Raw genomic sequence first — 23,281 nt, forward strand, 5'->3', positions numbered from 1 at the left:
CTCAATTTTATATATATATATATATATATATATATATATAATATATATAAAGGATAAGTATATTAAAAGAGGTCCGTGGGAAAACTCATTTAAATAACAAGGGTCCTTGGTAGTGAAAAGGATGGGAACCACTGACGGACTGAAAAAGTGACCAGTGCTCATTGAGCTTCTTAAGTCTCTCCGAGACTGGTGGGAGGAGGAAAAACGTTATCGTCAGACAGAAGACATGCCCCTCTTACCCGGAACAGATAAGATACCTCTGAAAATATCGAAGTACCAGATGTTGGTGTTAAACTGGGTGACGGATTAAATCTACCACCCAAAAGTGGGAACGGTCCCACTTATGGAATTGTGTAGTTTCTCTCTTATTAAATTTTACTTACATGGTTTTAGGGTAAAATAAGAAAACATTTTCCCAAGCTGCCGTACTGTGAGATGGAACCAGAAAACATCAGACTACTAACCAAACTTTCTAACTGCAGTAATACTTCCAACCAACATTGCTGAATATTCTCACTAATTCTTGCAAATTTCAATGAAAATATATAAACTTATAGCTTCTGAGTTCACATACATACGTGCGTACATACATATAAGGACATACCTAACAAGTGTGCTCATGCAAGTGTGTTTCCTCATAGATTTCAGAAAAATGTATACTTTGTAATAAAATTTTCAACAAATACCTTACAGATGGTGTAGATTCCGATTACATCGGAATTTGTTGTGAAAAATTTTGTTGGAGGTGGGGAGAAGAGTTTCGGATAATTCACATGAATCGACTGGTTTAGATAATGATTATATCAGAATTTAATGTGAAAGATCAAAAAAATTGGTGGGTGGGCATACATATTGACCCACATCACATTACTTTAAAAAATTTCATGTTTCATTTTGTAGGTATACATGTGGTGTGTGCCATTAAGTATGTGTGCGCAGCCCACCAATTTATTTAAACATTAAATTCCGATAAAGTAGTAACACCATTTGAAAGATATTTGTAAAATGTTTCATTAAAAAATATCCACTTTTCTTAAAGTTATGAGGAAACAAAGTCGGTGGATGACACACTTGTGTAGGAATGCCGAAAAGGTGATAACTTTAGTTATAATCATACCACCGAATATTAAGTGTTCGGATTGTTTAGTGTTGCATACATCAACAATATCTGGTAATCCCATCAGCAAGATTTCTTTTAATTAATTATGTTTATCAACCAAAGTCATATTAAACAATAGCTTAAGACCATATCCTTGATCCAATCGACCGGAGGATACTACGAATGAGAAATGACAACTGTCTTCGTCCAGCGACATGGGCAATAAAACGTTGACCAAGCCAACAAGCGACCCCTCTTTATGTACTAATTCGACCTGCTAGAAATAATAGTTATATACCGCTCAAAATCAAAAAAATTTTAAATGTCATTTTGTTGTGTGTGTGTGTGTGTGCTAAAAATCTAATTTTTACATACCTCTCTTAATTCCAAAAGACCCTCAACCACAACATGGGTTATGTTCGTCATAAAACATTAGTAGACAAAACACTTCAATTTCACTTCTTGTCATAGGGTGGAGGGGAAGGGGTGTTTATTTATTTTTTTTTTGGAAAAATTGAAAGCTTACAGAATTTTTTTTTTCAGAGGAGTGGCTATGTTGTTAAGTAGCTTGCTTACGAACCACATGGTTCTGGGTTCAGTCCCACTGCGTGGCACCTTGGGCAAGTGTCTTCTACTATAGCCTCGGGCTGACCAAAGCCTTGTGAGTGGATTTGGTAGACGGAAATTGAAAGAAGCCTGTCGTATATATGTATGTATGTGTGTGTCTGTGTTTGTCCTCCGAACATCGCTTGACAACCGATGGTGGTGTGTTTACGTCCCTGTAACATAGCGGTTCGGCAAAAGAGACCGATAGAATAAGTACCAGGCTTACAAAAAACAAGTCCTGGGGTCGAAGTCAAATGACTGAAACAAGTAAAAGAGTAATCATAATCCTAATCTCCGTATTTTTTTACGTATTTCGCAAAAAAAAAAAAAATTTAAAGTGGAAATTTAAGAAATTTATGTGGGGGTGGAGAAGGCGGTGGTGGGGATTTAAATTTTGAAATGCAAATTTTTTTTGCAGATTCGGAATCTCCGCCCTAGATATAGTGTATTCCTGTAAAAAATGAAACCCCGCAAAAGTCCCAAAGAGGGCGCGATCCATGATCTTCACCTCCGCCCAAAATCACAGAGGAAAAGAAACGATGTCAGCAAAAACGACGAGATTATCATGGTTGGAATGTCTATGATTATAGGCCTACTGAATCAGAGCTGGCCAGGGCCTAAAAGACAAAAACAGACTATACCTCTTCCTTTATCCTTCACTATTTTTCCCCCACCCTCCATCACAATCTATTTAATATCACCAGAAAATCTTGAAGGGTCCTGTCCAAATATTCAATTTATTTTTCCTAGCGGCAAACCATTTTATTTTACTCTTCAACTTTTGTGGTTTTGCTCCTGGTCAGCCCTAATATCGTAGACCTGAACAAAAGTATTAGTCTTGACCGTCCTGTTTTCTTTAATTAAAAATTTTAAAGTTTTTTTTTTTTTTGAAGCCTAATATATATTTAGACTACTTTATCCAATGTGTCCTTTCCTCTTAAGACAGCAGTCATAATACGAGGGAAACTTGGGTGCTATTTCTAGCAGGTCGAAATACCACCTAAAGGATTCTTTCGACAGTTCACACGAACTGTTTCTTATCAACACTAGATCAAATGGCAGAAGAGTTATTGTTCTTCGTTAATAGATGTAAAGTGTGACATGCCGCTGGGGGGCGTTGTTATCAACAGTGCAGTGAAAGGAATTTTTAAAAATAAAGAAAAGAAAACCAAATAAAAAAATAGAATTAAATCTCAAACTGAGTTTAACGAAATGCGATGTAGTGTCGACGACCACCACCACTGAAACAACAGCAACAGACAGCGATCTATGAGTTTCATCAGCAGGCAAAGACTGTTGCCGCCGCTGCTGCTGCTGCGCTGCTTCTCAGAAGGAAGAGGAGGAAGGGGGATAGTATAAGTGAGTGTGTTACTTTAATTAGTGTTGAGGAAAACCTTCATTAAAATCAATAAGACCAGGAGAGTGTCTAGTCTGACTGACTTCTTCAACAGGGAACCACTCAGTTAGAACTGTTGGCTCCCTCTTTCATCTTTATGCACTGGAATTGCTAAGGACACAACAAGTTGTTGATTTGTAATTCTATATTTCCAGAATAGGAAACTATCAACATCTGACAGTCGTTTCTTCATGGTAGCTTTAATTAAAGGACTTCAAAGGAAAGTACCAGTAAAAAAAAAAAAAGAAAATAGCGCAAACCTCCCGTATATATTTAGTACTTTACTGACTATTTTAAATCTTGCTGAACGAAAAAGGTTTGTTATACATGAAGACAGCATGTCAGTTAAGAACATCTTATTCTGGTAATCCTTTTTGATTTTTTGTGTTTGTAAAATTAATGCATTTTAGTTATTTATTCGGTTTGCTGCTGCAGTTGTAACTCGTCTTCTGTCGATATTACTACTGCTGCTAAACATGCCATGGACTCTTTACTTACTACTGTCCTTGTCAATCGCTGACTATCGACGGCTGTGGCCAGGACCGAACCTACAACTAGGAGTTTATTTATGATTATGAATTATGTCAAGCTTATCTACTTCAATGTCATTTCTCTAACGACATTTCAACGTCTGCTCATTTAAAGTTCTGGTTTGTCTATGTCCACCGTTTCTACACCTCGCTGTTATGGTTTAATGCTATGGAGAGTCAGCAGTGTTATTGTAGCATGGAAAACTATTGACCAGGAACGAATTACAAAAAATAACTGAATGCTAACGATTTATATTAACCGATATGGATGCAACACAAGGAGATGCCGTGAAAGTGGCACTGAGGTAAGTGTTTCATTTTGTCTCGTCTTATGTGCGCACATACATTGTCACATAAATTTGGTGTGCATTTTTTGTGTTAGGAAAGAGGGACATGGCCTAGACAGACGTGTCAGTAGATGCATGAAGGGAAGAAAAACACTGTTGCAGCATGTTTGTCAACTGGTAGTTGTTTATTTAACCTTAGCACTTTCATGTCAGTACTATGTTGATACATTTAATCCTTAGTTTGTGTGTGCATGTGTATATATCGAAGGGTCTTTGTAACAAGTGCTTATCCGGGTTTGCATTTTTGTCCCCCTTATTACGAGGCTTAACTGCATTTCAAAGGAAGTTTTGGAAAGAATAGCAGAATCCAGAGACCACGTTTTGGTCAGCAAGAATGCTAATAATAATAATAATAATAATGGTGATAATAATAATAGCTGCACGCAAAGACGCTTTAAAGAAACGCACGTGCATCTGTGTATTGTATGTATGCATGGTTATGAGTGTATTGTATTTGGTGATGCTTGTAATTAATATATACATCAAGTACACTGTACACCGGATCTTTTTATTTAACCGGACTGACATTATCACTTTCTCTGACTGTCTATGTAAATGACCAAAGGAGCCTCTATGCACTTGTTTGATTGGCTAGAAATAGCAGCTAAATTCTTTCATATGCCCTACTGCCTTTACATTGGACAGTTAATGTTTTATGGCATGCTTAAAAATAGTAAGTAATGGTGTAGAACTAAACATTAAATAAATACGGCGTGTAATTTTGCAAACAGACTCTGACTAAACGCAGTTCGTAACTATAACAACCGCAGACCTTAGAAATACAACTAAAGACGGCTCCACCCACAATATCTGACAATTAGGGAGTCATGCTGAGTAGGGGATAAGGTGCACGCCACCAGATAACATGTTCACATAATGCATTCAGGATGCAAATGGAATTAAAATAAGACTAGTCGTCTGTATACAGAAAATGGAATGGTAATTTGGAATGCCTCTGATCATATGTCTCTTAAGTCACACCAGACCTGGAGCTAAACAACCAACTACTGTGTTGATAATTACACATGTCTAGCTCTAGTAGTCCTCTAACATATTAGATAATGTAATCCTACGGTGAACAAGGCATAAAAGAAACACGAAGTGGTCATGACTAGGATATCCTTGACAATAGTTCTGCTCAACCAGGGTTGACTTTGGGTTAAAAAAAAAAACTACACATTTCTACGAGTCAAGTAGGGAGAAGTGCTCGTTTAAGTAATCAAATTATCTTCCTATAATGGGGAACGGGTTCAAGTATTAAATCCCCGAGTAACATAGCCGTGTCACAAATAGAAACTCTGTTGAAACGAGCGAAGGTGGAAGTCTCTACAGGGTCGCTCTACTTGCTTAAAATAACAGCCAAATCTCACTATGCAGTCTTTATTAAAAAGGTCACATTAGATAATTTAGTCTTAGATACACGCTTTTTCACGCAAATAATAATAATAACCGAAACGCATTTGATCAGAGAACTGCTTAATCAGAACCGGCCTGTGGTTAAATAACCAATTCCAACGAATTCTTCGTAACGCTGGTTTGATCGGGGGAAGTGAAAGAAAATGCAACAATTCGGTATAGGAAGGGTTTTTTTTAATCTTAGATATATAGATGCATGTATTCTGGTAAACCTGATATTCACTCTATTGCTGTTAACTCTAATTGCTGATTTAGTTAGAAATAGATAAATGATATCGTTTCATGTTTGAATTAAATATGTGGACGCTGATTATCAAACACACATATCCACTTCTATCATTTTTTTTTTTTCAAATATTTTCTTTCTCTTTCGTTCTATATTATCGTTATGTAAACATTATCACAACATTGTAGAATGCAGTTTCGTTGACGATGTTGTCATAGTGAACGTTAATTTGTATACATACATAGAGTAAAATAGAAAATTCGTTCGTTTGTTCGTCATTCATTCATTCATTCATCTAGTGGGTGAATGACTAAATCACTATTTTTGCTTTGTATTATATTTGCCTTTCAACTCAACTGACAGGCATTTTTTTAACCGCCATACAAATCCCCCCCTACCATCCACATTTTTTCGATCACATCTATGAAAATCACTCTAGTCTTCGATCTTTACACACACCGTTCTATATTTAGCTGATATCTGAGAAAAGAAGGGAAACTACGTTGTTCTACGCGTCAGTTCGTGCTGTTTGCATGGATGGAATCGTTGTGCTCGATATATCGAAGATTAAATGTATTCACCTTGTCTCGTGTTCGCGTGCACGTCTCGTGTGTGTGTGTGTGTGTGTGCGCGCGCGCGTCTGATGTTTTCTTTTCTGGCAATCTAATTCAATATCAACTGTGCATAATTAAAACAGTCAAAAATATAAGCTTGAAGTAAAATTAATGCATAAGCGCTAAAAATGCAAAACAAACCTCAAAATCTGGTTTTCGGCGAGGTGACAATAAATATTTTTGATTCTTTTATGTTAATTTCATACAGCTTGTAGCTATGTTTTCATCTTTCTGCAAGCATCATTGTTATGCTTTGTGAAATGATTTTTTCTTCGTTATTCATAATTTAGATATGTTTCTAATGGAATGAGATATGACATTAGCAATTTTTTTTTCACCGATATCTACATTCCTATGAATTAATAATACTATATGAAATGTCGTTTAGTTAATTGCATCTCTTAATATTTATCTGACTAGAAATATATTGGTGTTCGATTTGACATTTCTTCTAGTTATATGAAAATGTGTCCTTCAATTATATAACTACTGGCATTGTACAGGAATTCACAGGTGTTTTGTTTACTGGCTAAACTATACATTACTGGCCTCATTGCACCCAAATGTGGCGTTTATTCATATTTTTGAAGTCGTGTTTACATAATTATTTTGATAACCGATTTTTACTCAATGTAGACAACCACAAGTCTCCTCGAATTTTTTACCTTATGCAATTTCACTCATTCCAGCACTTTCCCTCACCGCCACATAAGATGGAAAAAATGAAAGGGTACTTGTGTTCAAGCCATGGCCAAACACCCCGTCCTTTTCCGTAACCGAGGCTACGTTTTTTATTGCCCTTCCTTTTTGTAAGATTGTAGTTGATTTGAAGTAATTTGTCTGCTATTCTAGCAGACGGAACGATCGCATAGGGGCCCTCATGACAAAGAGGCAGTAGTCATAAAATATCTTTTCAATGACAGTAACCGCCTCTTTTAAAGTCTTATTCCTAATTATTGTACATTACACTCTCATTTTTAAATACAAAATATATTATCTAATTTAGGATTTCACTGTTAAGACTTTCCAGTTAAGTCTTTCCATATATAGTTCGCCAACAGTATTTAAATTTTGTGACACGTGCAGTTAATGTTTTGCTTAAATTTCTTTCGGTTGCTAATTTCAATAGTACTCAGCAGCCACCTGTCAACTTGTCTGTTTCAATTCATTTATACTTTCACGCCCAATTTACGCGGCAACTTAGTTAAAAAGTGTCAAATTGGTCCTTATCTTTCCATTTTTTGCCTGTTAAGCTGATCTTTATGCATTCTCATTTAAACGAGAAACCGAACTGATAGACTTCGTTTGCTAATTTTTGTTCAACATTTTGAGACTTAAACATGCTTCAGGAGTCTTTATGCCTGTCGCTTATACCTATTAGAAATTGCCTGTCAGCTATCCCTCATATCACGCTCTGTGGTTTTAGAAAGTGGGTATAAGACATCAGTTAGGATAGTCCTAGATATCCAAGAACATTTGGATGGTTACGGCTGAAATGCTTTTGGACATGGCCTTGTTTAGTCGGGATCAAGTTTTGACTAAACATTTTCGTCTAGGAAATGCCTAAGTTTTACTCTGTTAGTTTCTATTACAATTCTCAACGGGCATTTAACCACTTGTTGACATACTCAGTTCATAATTTACAACAGCTAAAGACAGTTAAATATATACCATGCATAAATGTAGCATATAGGCTGTTAGCAACTTGTCAAATATTTGTTTTAATATACTTTTCCATTATTTCTGAATAACTCATGTTAATTACTGGAAGTTCTGTCATCTTAACTAGATTACATAATCGGCTTTCTAACTCAACCGGAACAATTATTTATTTTATTTTTATTTGCTTAACGAGTTTATTTCGAGCGAGTATTTCTATTTTAAATTGTCGCAGTTTGTTAGTTTTGAATTACCTACTTCAAAAAAGTTCGGTGTCACTCAATATTCTCTGGTTTTGAGTTCAAATACACAAACCGGTCCAACTTGAAAATAACATAATCCCCTGTTTATTTGTCGAATCGTTGGTTTTTCTTTTTCATGTTGTTTAGTTATTTGTTCAATGACTCGTTGTTAGCTTCAATATTCTGTTTGTGAAACATCTCTCTGTTTCTCCGGTTACTGCTAATTACTTTTTTGCAAGTTGTATCTGCAAATTTTATGGAAAGTTCTTTTAAATAACCTTCTGTTGGCTACTATATCTCATCTATTAGGCGGATCTCTGAACATTTGAAGCATTTTTTTATAGATTTTCTATAATCACTATCTTTTTAAGACACAAGGCAAACATTAGTTTGCCGAACCTTGTAAATAGTAAGGACAAAATGATCGGTGGTGAGTTCAACTTAATCAATATCAAATGGAGGAGGGGCGGTAGGTATTGCGTGCTGCTTTTGTTGGGCCTGCTGCATTAGCATGAATAGGGGCGGAGGTGAGGGACAAACTCAAAGGCTGCTCCGGGCAACATTCTCTCTAGTTATGTCAGTGGTCTACTTCCATTGGACCAACTTTCTGATTATGGACTGCCAAGTCACTTATATTGGATTGGGGGTTGTGAGGCGGCCCATCATAGATACATCTTATACCAAGTAAATAATGTATCAAACTACATAAGGTTCCACATTGGCAACACAAATCGTGCCACTTCATGGAAATTATAATTTAAAAATTTGAATATCTTCCCCCCCCCCCCCTCTCAGTAATCAGCTCCAAAAGACAATGAAGATTTCATGTGGTGCATGTATAGAAAATCAGCCCAGCAGAGACCCTTTTTTTTTTTTTTTTTTTTTTTTCTTGGGAATAGTCATACAGAGATTTGAACCTGTCAGTTTAGCCAGCACTGTAGAATTAGATTAGATTAATAACCCATTGTCATTAGGGAACCACTAGGGGCTGTTTTGTGTGCAGTGTATGAAGGGCTGGTTACTTTTGTAGAACATTGCTTTGCCAGCTAATAAAATAGTTGTCAATATCTTGTGGCATTTAATTGCATGCCTTCATATTCTGAGTTCAAATCCAGCTGAGGTCAGCTTTGCCTTTCGTCAGCCCAGAGTTGATAAAATAGTTAGCAATCAAATACTCTTCATCGTCATGGTGTCAGTTCACTTGTCTGGACCAGACATCCTGATTAAGCAATGTGGCATGAACATCTGCTTTAAGTTTTAATCACATTGGTCTTTTGCTAGCTGGAATATCTCATCTGTGCATGCCTCAACTACAGATGATAGCATTAGTTGGTGAAAACTGAACAAATTGATCCTAGCTCTTGACTATTCACACACTTAGCATCCAGTGATATTCATTGATTCAATGAGATTCATTTGTCAAATTAGTTTGTGACACGTGCAGTTAATGTTTTGCTTAAATTTCTTTCGGTTGCTAATTTCAATAGTACTCAGCAGCCACCTGTCAACTTGTCTGTTTCAATTCATTTATACTTTCACGCCCAATTTACGTGGCAACTTAGTTAAAAAGTGTCAAATTGGTCCTTATCTTTCCATTTTTTGCCTGTTAAGCTGATCATTATGCATTCTCATTTAAACGAGAAACCGAACTGATAGACACTCTGCATCCCATGATTTCAGTGTTCTCTGGCTTGGGTGGTTATATGCTATTTAACCTTTTAGCATTTAAGCCATCCATATTTGCCCCAAACATTCTACCTGTTTTATGTTCAAACTGGCCAGATTTGGCTTCTCCCATCTACTACTCAATGTCATTCTAAAAATATACAATCACATCAAAATTTCAAAGCTATGAGATTATGCATGATGAATTCAAAACAATGTAAATAAATAAGCATTACATTTGACAAAATAATCTGAATGCTAAAGGGTTAACCCATTGCTTGGCACCCTGACAGGTGCTCCATCTCGGAGCCAGAGTAGACCTGGAAACAATAATGGCGAAGTGGTTCAACACTCCTCAAAACTCTGGAACTCCTGAACTAGGCCCCCCCCCCCACTACCAGATGCAGTTTAAAATCATACCCGAGGAATAATGAAGATAATATTGGCTAATTTGTTCTCAGTTGGTATGGCCCAGATGTACCAGTTATAAGTGAGGTGGATGGAGGAGTTCTTAGGGAGGATGTTCAGCTCAGAGAGAGAGAGAGAGAGAGAGAGAGAGGGAGAAAGAAAGAGAGGGAGAGAGCTATCTGAAGGTGGACCTGGAATTTATCAAGTCAATCTAATTCATTATATCGGACCCCTTGCCAAACTGGAGGGCTTTTATTTCTGTTAGACACTAGGCAGGAACAAGTTGCAACTGTCTACAACTCTCTAAAATACATTTATACTAGGTCTTTACCTGTCGTTACACTGCCAGTAAAAATGTTAATCATGCATGTACCTTTTTATAGTAGACTTATATACAGTGAAAGTTTCATTAGTTACTATTGTGACAACAGTTTACCTACTCTCTCTCTTTCTCCCTCTCTCTCTCTCTCTCTCTCTCACTATTTCTCTCAACAACAACCTGTTTTTCCTTGAAACAAATTTTAATTCTCTCACACACACACACTCTCTCTAACAACAACAATAATGTATATTTTCAGCCAGTAACTAAATGATGAGCAACATACTGTGTACAAACTAATGATCTCTAAGTACCCTATCAATTAACCCCTTCTACACTGTCACTATATGTGATGGGTGTTTAAAGAAACCAATCACCCAGCAGATCATTTACTCTTTTACGTGTTTCAGTCATTTGACTGTGGCCATGCTGGAACACCACCTTTAGTCGAGCGAATCGACCCCAGGACTTATTCTTTATAAGCCTAGTACTTATTCTATCGGTCTATTTTGCTGAACCGCTAAGTTACGGGGACCTAAACACACCAGCATCGGTTGTCAAGCAATGTTGGGGGGACAAACACACACACAAACATACACACGCACATATATATATATATATATATATATATATATATATATATATATATATACATATATATGAGGGGCTTCTTTCAGTTTCCGTCTACCAAATCCACTCACAAGGCTTTGGTCGGCCCGAGGCTATAGTAGAAGACACTTGCCCAAGGTGCCATGCAGTGGGACTGAACCCAGAACCATGTGGTTCGTAAGTAAGCTACTTACCACACAGCCACTCCTACGCTTAATAATTTATAGTTCAGTTGTTGGCTTCAACCCTTTAGTGTTCACATTAGTCTAATTGTAATGTTTATTAATTCACATTGTGTGTGTTTTCAATTAATTATGCATTGCCTTGTAAGTTTGAGATTTCAGTGATGTGATTGTATATTTTTAGAATGACATTGTAGGGTAGGTGTGAGAGGATGGATCTGTCCAGTTTGAACACAAAACACACAGAATATGTCGGCTGGATATGGCTGGTTTAAATGTTAAAGGTAGCCTTATTTATTTAATATCTCTCTTCCATCCTTGAAAAGTCACATGGATACCTTAGTGAACAAATCAACATGTAGATCTGCCAAAAACTGAACAATTCAATTGAAATTCTATTTTATTTCCAGTACTTCAGCTAATTGAGTCTGTAAGTTGCTGCCTTAGAGGCTGAAGGACCTGTGTTTTATAATCTAATTACTAGTGTTATACTGTCTCCATTGCTCATGATGTCTCAGTTGACTGGGCAGGAATTGCGCACATACTTGGTTTGATGGCAGGGAATGAGTAAAGAATGCTACACACAGTGAGAGAGACAGAAGAGGAGAGGGAGTAAATGACAGAGAGGAATGAAGATGCAACAGTTCAGAACAGTATGAGAAAGCATAAAAAAAATATAGTAGATATAAGTTATAAAACAAGGTAGAAGTAAAAAGAAGTGAGGAGAGAGTATGAGAACGTGATATGTAGAGGAGAAAGAGCATAGGGGAAGAAGGTGGGGAGAAGCAGGATAGACAGGAGTGGGGTGCAGTCAATTATAAATGTATTATGGAGGAAATTAAAGCATATCATATTTGAAGACCAGTGAAAGTGGTGTAATAGAATAGAATCACCAATTGGAAATGTATTTGAACAATTTGAAGTGTAAAACTGTTTTATAATTGTCTGTAAAATAATTTTATAAGGATGAATAAATATAGATGTATTATTACCAAATGCAAACAGAAAATATGTTGGGTAAAGTGAGACTATATAGACACTCAAATAGTGGTGTGTTTGTGTGTATAGATATAACACATTCAAATATACAAGTATTGACGCACGCACACACGCACGCGCGCGTCAATGTATATGCCTTGTTTCCTGATATTACCCATGGTAGCTAAAGTATACTTACAGAGTTACCTGTCATGATAGGTGACACTCGTTACTATATAATTAATGATGGTAATTTGGTAGATTATAAGACAAAGAGGAATAGGCTGAGTTATAAAGATAATAAATACATGGGAAGTACATTTTCAATACTACCTGTTCTGTAATCTTATAGGTTAAGACCAGGAACAGTGGCAGATTTAGAGTAAAGAGCAGAAAATAGAGCACTTGATACACTTTGTAAAATGCTGGGTACATTGATTCCAATGATAAATTTGGATATTATACTACTTCTTAATTCCTGTTTAAATCTTGTTCGTGTCACATTATATTTAACTGATGAATTCTTCAGTGGGTGCTGGCTGCAAATCAGTAAGAATGCATTAGATTTTAGTCTGAACTAATTTTATTCATATTGCTAAATCCTTTCACATGGTACAGTTAATAGAAATTCATTCTGTTGGTCAGCTGTGAAATTACCAGCCATGCAAAATGGCTTAAGATTCTGGCAGGTGTATGGCAGAACTGATAGTGTCTGACAAAATACCATGTGGTATTTGGTTGTTACATTAGGTTCCGTGTTCAAATCCCTCTGAGGTTCATTTTTCTTTTTAGCTTATCTTGTTCCAGTCTTAAGACTGTGGTCATGCTGGAGCACCACCTTGAAGAATTTTTAGTTGAATGAATTGAACCCAGTACTTTTTGTAAACCAGGTACTTATTCTATCAATCTTTTCTATTGATCCGACACACACACACACACACACACACACACACACACACACACACACACACACACACACACACACACATGACAGGCTTCTAACAGTTTCCATTTACCAAATCCACTCACAAAGCTTTGGTCAGCCCAAGGCTTATAATACAGGATACATACCTTAAGTACCAATCAGTGGAACTGAGCCTAGAACCATGTAGTTGGGAAGCAAGCTTCTTACCACAAGGCCATGCCTGCACCAATAAAATGCTGAAAAAACAAATGTTGTACTGGGGTTGATGTAATTGATTATACTTTAGGTGGTACCTACACTGGCTGCAGTCCAGTGACTGAAATCAGTAATTATGCTTCTTTTATAATTTAATTCCTTTAATTTTGGGTGAAGTATATTGTTGGTATTCTATGAGGCCTATCAATAAATTCTCGTTCTTTTGCTTTAGTTCTGAAACTGAAAACATTAAACATATATTGTAGGTAAGGTTGTTTTGAAAGCAATAAAAAATTTGTAGGACACATGAGATCTTTTGTCACCTTTTCAACTGAATATGATGATTTCAATTTGAAAACCTGAAATATTAGTAATTCATTTCGTTGATGTTATGGTTTTTTGAGAAGTTAGTAAAGGAAAATGAGAATTGACTTTATAGTTGTTATTTATTGAAATTATGTCCAGTGTTGAGTTTTGGTAGAGCTATTCATACTCTTAAACTTTTGTTTGAGCTATAATATAGCTGTTTTAATGCAGTATAATTTTGTCTATAGTAATTAGTTTCTGTTTGTGAAAATACTTTAAAAATGTATATACAGTAATCTCTTAACTATCGTGGATGTTATGTTCCGAAACCCCCTGTGATAGGTGAAAATCTGCGAAGTAGAAACAGCACTGTACTGTATATTTTTAAAAATTTATTTTTATAACTTGTATGTATTTATTTTATTATAAATGCAAAACAGCACCATGGAGGAATTGACGTCAAGCTTAAATAATAAACCACGCTAGGTGAACCGCGATAAGGCAGGGGATTACTGTACATATATGGGAGTGTGTGTGTGTGTGACAACAAAATTAGTTACTGTTAATTGATATATTCCTGTAGTCAAATGTGAATATAGTTGGTGCTCCATCCAGCATGAATTCCGTGGAGTTAGTAAAAGTAATTAGATAGTGGAGTTGATACCTTCTTCCTTCTCAAGTATGTGACCCTGAGCCATGACAATGTTAGACGTTATCTTTTAGTTATTTCAGTATTTGGATTGTGGCCATCTGTGGCATCACCCTGAAGGGTTTAGTTGAGCAAATTGACACCAGTGCTTACTTTTAAGCCTACTACTTATTTTATTGGTCTCCTTCTGCTGAATTGCTAAGTTATGGAGATGTAAACAAACCAATGCTTATTTTCAAGTGGTGGTGGTGGTGCAGGGATACACTTGCACACACAAACATATGATGGGCTTCTTTGTTTCCATTTAGCAAATCCGTTCACGAGGCTTTGGTTGACTTCAGGCTATAGTGGAAGTCACTTGCCCAAGGTGCCATGCAGTGGATTGAACCCAAGATCATATGGTTGGGAAGCAAATGTCTTACCACACAGTCATGCCTGTGCCATCATGAAACAAGTCAAATGAAAGTATACAAGTCCTGTCACACCAGCTTTATCTTATGGCAACAAGATCTTATGTTGTTGCGAGTTAAACAATCAACACATCTAAGGCTCTCATTTAATACTGAGTAAATAATTTTTGTTGATGCCCTACCTTACAATGTCTTGTCCTGGTGGAGAAACAGTTTTTACTCTGCAAAACATAACTGTAGACCGGAGAAGACTTCCAGGCATAAATTTTATTGAGAGGAGTATGGCAGATGGACATTTAGAGACCCAATTTTTGGTGACATTACTAATTTTATATCTTAATAAGAATTTCATGGCTGAGAGCTACATCATTGAGACGGTCTGTTTGTTTACACTCTTCTAATTAACCTCATTACTTATTTTATCAAGCCTACAGTGACATGCTAAATAGTTGCTACATTGTGGCATAGACCTATAATAGATATGTCTTTAAATTTAGTTTATAATTACATTTTTGCGATTATAATTAGTTTATAATTACATTGCAGTTATAATTAGTTTATAATTACATCTTATGGACAAAAATATTCTGCAGTTAAACAACTATGTTGTAGCACAAACAAAATATTTGATAAGTTTAAAGTAAAACTATAAAACTTTCTACTATATGAATTGATAGCAAGTTGCAGTGTGTTCAGAAGGGTTTGGAATACTACTTGGGAACAAAGTCTTAATACTGTTAAGTCAATGAATGGGCATTTTCTTAGAATGTAAATGGGTTATAAATGTACAAAAGCTGGTAAGAAATGTGTAGCCGACAAAGGTTTCATTGGAATATACAGTATGCTAATCTCCTGTGAGTGCTTTTAAATCATTAAAATATTATCAAGAGGAAAACATTTTTGTGTATCTCACTTGACAGTAACTTATACGAACATTTAAAAATAACTATTGGTTATCCAACTAACAATAATTTGTGTATAAGCCTAGTGTTTTCGACAAAATTTTCTTGCTTATTTAAACTGCATGTTCTTAAAAACGGGAAATTTTGGGACTAGATCATATCTGTAAACCTTGCAAATGAACCAACAATATACCGTGTTTGAAATAACATGCAAATGCAGAAGCAATAGCTTTAGATACATATTCAATCACTTAGTATTTGAAGCAGAAATAACAGTTGAAAGTAGATTAGTACAAAATAAGTTTCTTATGCCTCAAATGTTTAGTCAATTTTAACATCCAAATATGTTTATACATTGGCAAAAGAAAATAGGTTAAATGCTCTAATTTTTATGAAGATAGTATAATGAAGTAAATCTTTTGAATTGACAGATCTATTAATACAGGCAATGAGTTTGCGGAATTGATAGTGCATTGAAGAAAACAGTGTTTTCGTTCTGGTTCAGAAATCCAATCTGGGCTCAATAAAACAAAGCTCATCTGACTTGTGGAATTGATAGAGTACTAGATGAAATGTTTTGTAGTATTTGTTCCAGTTCTTTTATTGTTCAATGCTTACATTCCACTGAGGTTAGTTTCACCTTTAGTGTTTTTCATAAAATTATCAGTCAAGTAATTGCGCCATTTCTCCTCCATTCAGCTATCACATCATTGAGGATCCACTTTATGTCTCAGATATTTGATACATATATATAAATATCTGTGCATGTATGTATATATTATGAAAAGCTTATCTTGTCAACTGTTTCTGTGGAGTTTCACCAGTAGTGTTAGGCTGGTTTATCGGTTGTGAACGTATTGCATCACCCAATTTCTGTCCAACAAACTAGCTTGATGCCTGATCAACTCAAATTATTATACCATGGTATCGAGTTCTTTTTCTCCCATTCATTAATGCCTACATATATTTCCCCCATCTCCATCTATGTACAAGACGTGATCTTGCCAATAGTATCTTTTTTAATATGTCTGAGAATATTATCTATACATCCGTTTTTTTTTTTTCCACAATACAAGAAAGAAACCAAATATCGTTAGTGTTTACTTTAAAAGACAGGACTATCTTGAATCAATATGGAAACCATACTGGTTGTCTGTCTGCATTCTTTGTGTAATTATTGCCTTTTTTGTTATTATTATTATTATTAATATTATTATTATTATTATTATTACTTGTAGTCAAAACAGTAAAGGGAAGATTTTCAATCCTTATTGATCCTATTCATTTTCTGATTCTACTAGATTTGCTTTGGGAGTATTTCTAGTAATTTTAGCTCAAATTAAATGCTTTCTTCAGCTCCTCATCTGAAATGGTAAAATTGGTTTACTTTGTGCTTTTGTGAATTGGGTCAATTATTGCAGCTGAAATAAGCCTACTAAAATTGTAATTTAATCTTAGTTGGAACTTTTCCATTTCAGATATTTTGATTGCTTGAATCAGAGAAATTGTTTCAGATATTTCCATGTAAGACTTTTCAGAAATTTTATACATAATCCTCCTCTGAGGACAATGAAAACTAAACCCTCATAAAAAGTGTTGTTTAGCCCTTGTTCAGCTCTGATCAAGCACACCTGTGTTCAGGCATGTCTTTTTTCATCATCTCTTTTTTGTATATCTACAACTACATTGGATAAAGTTTTTCTTGTTTTAAGTTGGTAGGGTGCAATTTGAAGGAATTGAGCGACTACTTGTATAGAGGTTAGATATACAGTTTGCTGAGTGTATGAGATACTATTTGTACATGAGTTCTCAGTTCTTAAACTATTACAAGCTTGCATATTTCTGTTAATTTGGTTTCATTGTTACCTGTGATGGTCTAGCTGCCTCTGTACTGTAACAGTTCTCTCACAGCTACTTATTGTCAATAATGTTCAAAGTAACTGCGAACCTTGAAAATTTTATTTATTTTTAAGTGATTGCTGAAGACTTTTTAATGTGATATTCTAATGGTGGTATATAAATATCTGACATTGTTTCACACTACCATCTAGTCCTTTTCAAGAAGTCACACCAGGTCTTCAGTAATCTATGTGCCTCGGAACCCAATAAAAGGATTTATGGTCTTCGATTTTTCTTTTCTAATTCACAAAAATTAAGTGTTATAGTATTATGAATAGGTGCTTTTATATTTTGTGTTGAAATTTTGTTGGAATTGTCTTTCTATTTCTTAATCTGATAAAGTACCAGAAATGGCTTCAGTGAGTTCTCTGCTACATGTACTAAGAACTGGCTGATTTTAGTCAGCTACAAATCTATGTATCAGCATTGTAACTGGAGGATTAACATGTTAAACCATTGGGGCATTATTGATTGGAGCCAAGAACTACTTCATCAGTTTAAAAGCAAATATAAAAATTTGTAGACCTTGATTCTCTTGAAACATAAAACTGATTGTAAAAATATTTACCAGTGGCTTCCAGTATGAATTGGATTGGACTTTGACAAACTGTTCAACTTATACCAACAAGGAAAACTGACATATGATGATGATGATGATGATGGTTGAAGTTGACATTGTTGTTAATGATGCCTAGTATTTAAATTTTACTGAGGTTGTTCAGTGTATTTAGTTAAATCAACTCAAACAAGTTCAAAAGTTGGCTCCATTAATGCCTTACTTTTAGCCTGCCTTGATTATTGAATTTATTGTCTGTAAAAAATGTGGATTGATCTACTTACTGTATCTGTTTAATTAAAGTATACTCTTTACTCTTTTACTTGTTTCAGTCATTTGACTGCGGCCATGCTGGAGCACCGCCTTTAGTCGAGCAAATCGACCTCTGGACTTATTCTTTGTAAGCCTAGTACTTATTCTTTCGGTCCCTTTTGCCGAACTGCTAAGTTGCGGGGACGTAAACACACCAGCATCGGTTGTCAAGCGATGTTGGGGGGACAAACACAGACACACAAACGCACACACACACATACATATATATATATATATATACATATATACAACGGGCTTCTTTCAGTTTCCGTCTATCAAATCCACTCACAAGACTTTGGTTGGCCCGAGGCTATAGTAGAAGACACTTGCCCAAGGTGCCACGCAGTGGGACTGAACCCGGAACCATGTGGTTGGTAAGCAAGCTACTTACCACACAGCCACTCCTGCGCCTATAGTAGAATTTATGTGGGTATATTCACTTTGTGTGTGTGAAAATAAACTTAGTGTAGGCAGGAATGGCTGAATGGTTAAGAAACTTACTTCACAATCATGATATCCTGGGCTTGATACTACAATACAAAACTTTCAAATCTAGACACAAGTTAACCCAAACCTTGAGAGTAAAATTGGATATAGGGAAATGGTGTAGAAGCTTTTTGGTTGAATTATCTGTCATTAAAGGGTCCAACCTTGTCATGCTGAGTCAGCTTGAGGAATATATTAATGGTACAAAGGTCTGTGAAATACTCATACATATGTAATACAATGTCTGGTTCCATTGATCAAAACAGCTCATAGACTCTGTGGAAATTGATCCAGTAGCATTGCTTTTTATTGGTGTATTTGTGTTCATCTACTATTATGTCAAGTAAATTGAAACTCCCACATCTAAAGTAACATTGTATAGAATATGTATGTGGGTGATTTAAAGTGATATATTTGAAAGATCTGTTTAATCTATATCAGTAGGGAAAGTGTTTACGAATGGATCATTCAACAGTTTCTCTTCTATTCACAAAATAAATGTAACTGTGAGTGAAAATATTTTCTCTTTATCAGTTTAGGAAACTATCTGCTTGCTTTGCAACTGGAACTAACAACTATTTTCCTCTGTTTAAAGTAACTGTTAGTTATTTTAGTCAAATGTATAGATTGCTGGTGCATTAGGCAGCACTAAATAATACAGTACACAATTGTTTTCTAAAATTTTATTCACTAGACACCTACAGATGTTTTTTTCAAGTGCTTAAATCAATCCAAACATTTATCTAAGTTAGTATTAACCTACTTAATACAATGAACATATTTGTTAACATAAACTTGACTGTTATTTTTCATGTAGATGCTACCTCAGTGTTTTATTTATTACTAGCTTAAAAGCCGCACTATGTGCGGACTTTTAACTCCTGTGGAGGGATAATTGAGCCTGTGTCCCAAAGCTCAATTATGTCCTGTGTTTAGCTCCTGTGGAGGGATAATTGAGCCTGTGGCCCAAAGCTGAATAGAAGAATAATAGTAATAAAGCATCTATTGGTACTTTACCAATATGGTATTACTTTAAATTCAGTTTAAATGAAAAACTTTAAGTTCACAAATTTTTGGAGTTCTTTTAAAATTTGAATTTTCAACTGTTAGCATACAACAAATCTTCATTCAGATCTCAATGCTGGTTGTTCAAGAACCAAATGAAGGGAAGATTTTTAATCCCAGGATCATCTTGATTCCAAAAAGGTGTATGTCTATGTAGAGCAAATGTAGATTAAGATACAGGGGTCCTAGATGGACAGAGAGACAGGCAGAATTTCATGTTTATTATTATATTTACTAGTTTATATATTTATCAATATGAAGGTTAACAGAAACTCATTTGTTAAATAATAATTTCATAGTTAAGTGTAATACTTCCTTACCAACTGGTAATTTTAAGGTTGAATGGTATTTAAAATGTGAAGATTAGCATGAATTTAATTCTCATTAATTGACATGTTCACTCGCTCAATGCTCTTGCTTGATGAGGCTGGAGTCATCCCAGGTTAGTGGCCCCAGAAACCCCATCATGTATAGAGCCAACCATGTTCACCAGTGCTGTCCATCGCTGGTGGTCCTGTGCCAGCCCCTCTGCATCTTCGAAGTTGATGTTGAACCTTTGGAAATCCTCCCCAATCACGCCCAGCCATCAAATGGTACCATCACATCCCCAACAAAGAACTGCACGCACGCGCGCGCGCGCGCGCGAAAGTTCCTGTGGTTTCTAATAATGAAATTCAACTAGGAAGTGTTTCCAGTTTGGTTTACAAACACAGACAAATAATGAATGAGCTGTTAAATGATACTGGACAGCTGTAATTTGAGACCAAATCGAGAAATAAAATAGCAACTTAGGAGAGATCAGGAAAATAGTGGTGCCATTAGAATATCAGAGACCAGTTGAAGAATAGCAGACAATCTTAAGATAACCTGTAATATTGATTTAAAATTTTGGCACAAGGCCAGCAATTTCGGGGGGAAAGTCAGTCACATCAATCCTAGTACTCAACTGGTACTTATTTTTATCAAACCCTGGAAAGATGAAAGGCAAAGTTGACCTTGGCAGAATTTGGACTCAGAATGTAAAAATTAACAAAATGCTGCTAAGCATTTTGCCCTATGTGCTATTGATTCTGCCAGCTTGCCACAAGATAACATGTTATCATCACATGTAGACATTGTGGTTTGTGTATCATCAGTGGTTCTACTGTTTTGTTTTTAATGTCACAGGTATATATAAATGTAATGATGTACTTTATTCATATAACCTTTGTATCCAACAGCAGCACTCTTCCTTTTAAATCGTCAAATGTCTAAAGCAAATATGAGATTTGTTTCAAGATGTTATTAAATCTGTATATCTTTTAAAGTTACATTTGTTTTAACATTTTTTCCCCCCTTTTGTTGTTTTCTCTCTGTTGGGCAAGTTTGGAGTACTTACATCACCCCTTTTCTAGATCCTGTTTTTATCTCAACATTATTTCTTTTGTCTTCCACTGCCAATGTGTAGCACTCCGTTTTCTAGCCACATCACATGTTCATACCAGTGTAGTCATCTCTCCTCAATACCCCATCCACTTAGACAAGTAATGTCTTCAATACCCAGCTGCTAGTCTCTACTCAACCTTATAAGTGTGTGTGTGTGTGTGTATTTATATATATAAATATAAAATGTATGTGTATCTAATGAACTTTATAGCTTCCTTTAGTCATTTCAGTCATTTAAACAAGCTAAATTCAATTTATATATTTCTAAAGGAAACCAAAGATTATTGCTTCGTCTCAGATGGCAAATAAACAATGATGTCATCAGTAACCTCATTTTTTTTCTGAAGGAAAGAGTTACTAGAATGCTAACCATCTGCTGTATGGAATTAGCCAGAAGTTGTATCCGATTTTAGTTCAAGCTGGGGAAATATTTAAAGAAGAAATGCCCCCTCCCCACCTGTACCAATTCAATTATAGCTAAAACATCTGAGGTATATTTGGGGAATCTTTGCTAATGAATTAATGCTATGTAAACAGTGTTCTATTCAACCATCTGTTGTAATAGTTGATAGAAATTGATGAGAAATGGATTCTTCAAAATATAAAAAAAAGAAAATTGTCACATGGCTGCCAGCATTGTTAATTAAATCCATCTGCTAGTAATAGCAGCTAATTCTTCTACAGATCACACCCTGCTGTATAAAATAAGAGGTTGATACAGTGTACTCTAAGACATGGCTCTGAAAAGACTTGATGGCCATGGCTGGAATTGAGGTCACCTGAATCAGAGAGTGGTTGTGACAATGCAAAAAAGAAAAAAAACACTGCAATTTATATAGGCATGGTTGTAAGGTAAGAAGCCTGCTACCCAACTACATGGTTCCAGGTTCAGTCCCACTGCATGGCACACACACACGCGCGCACGCGCACGCGCACACACACGTTTTTCTTCCCACCATTGCTTGACAACTGATGCTGGTGTGTTTATGTTCCTGTAACTTAGTAGTTCAGCAAAAAGGACTGATAGAATAAGTACTAGGATTACAAAGAATAGGTTCTGGGGTTGATTTGTTTGACTAAAATCCCTTAAGGTTGGTCTCCAGCATGGCCACAGTCAGACGACTGAAACAAATGAATAAAAGAACACGAAAGATGAATGACAGTTACTGTTGCAGGGGCTTGAACTCTGTTGTGGAATGGAATGTAATAGAGCCGGTTAGCTATTCAGTTTGATTCTCTGTCACTTAGTGTCAAATTGCCAGAATGCCAAACTAAATAGTTTTGCACTATTTAATTTCATTCTGCTACAGTCTCTTCTGTCTTTCATTCTTCTGGAGACAATAACCCCAAATTTCAATGTGTGTGTTAGTTTTTTGTCCACTTTATTCTATGCTTACTTCGGTTGCGCAAATACATCACCAAAATATTGTTTTACAGCTGGATGCTTTTCTTATTGCTAACCTTTGGTTTTCAAATATGGGGATTTTTTTTATTTCACACATATTTGAAAGTGTAGAGAGAAAGGAAATAGTGGACAATTTTGTTGATAGTGTCAACAAACATTACCTTTGTTTTGGTCAATATTTTTCATGCATAAGCAAGGAATGAAAAAGCACATGCATACATGCATGCACACATGCTTATTTATAATGATCCTCAATGTGATTTCCTTCTACCAATTCCATTCACAAGGCATGGATGGCCTGTGACTACAGTTGAAGACAGTTGCCCTAAGTGCCATGCAGTGAGGTAGAACTTTAGACTGTGCAACAAAACAAAAACATCTTCCACAGAGCCATGATTGTACATGTGTGAATGCTCTCTCTCTATGTATGTATGTATGTATATATATATA

At 35.7% G+C, this 23,281-nt stretch overlaps 2 protein-coding genes across 7 annotated transcripts in view; one reads left to right on the forward strand and one right to left on the reverse strand.

Annotated features, from left to right (window-relative positions):
* Positions 1–1,540, reverse strand: part of LOC106883196 (uncharacterized) — a 72,215-nt gene extending 70,675 nt beyond the window's left edge. Inside the window, exon 1 of the mRNA XM_052969482.1 lies at positions 1,475–1,540. Coding sequence (XP_052825442.1) covers positions 1,475–1,525 — 51 coding nt within the window. The 5' untranslated portion in view covers positions 1,526–1,540. The remainder of the gene's footprint in view (positions 1–1,474) is intronic.
* Positions 1,541–2,874: 1,334 nt separating this feature from the next.
* LOC106873190 (kinesin-like protein KIF21A) overlaps positions 2,875–23,281 on the forward strand; it is a 212,552-nt gene continuing 192,145 nt past the window's right edge. For 3 of the 6 annotated variants that reach the window (XM_052969487.1, XM_052969488.1, XM_052969483.1), the window contains exon 1: positions 2,875–3,936. In XM_052969487.1, coding sequence (XP_052825447.1) covers positions 3,896–3,936 — 41 coding nt within the window. In that variant the 5' untranslated portion in view covers positions 2,875–3,895. The remainder of the gene's footprint in view (positions 3,937–23,281) is intronic. The other 3 variants (XM_052969485.1, XM_052969486.1, XM_052969489.1) reach the window with 2 other exon arrangements.

Source organism: Octopus bimaculoides, chromosome 7 (genome assembly GCF_001194135.2).
Source record: "Octopus bimaculoides isolate UCB-OBI-ISO-001 chromosome 7, ASM119413v2, whole genome shotgun sequence".
Lineage (NCBI taxonomy): Eukaryota > Metazoa > Mollusca > Cephalopoda > Octopoda > Octopodidae > Octopus > Octopus bimaculoides.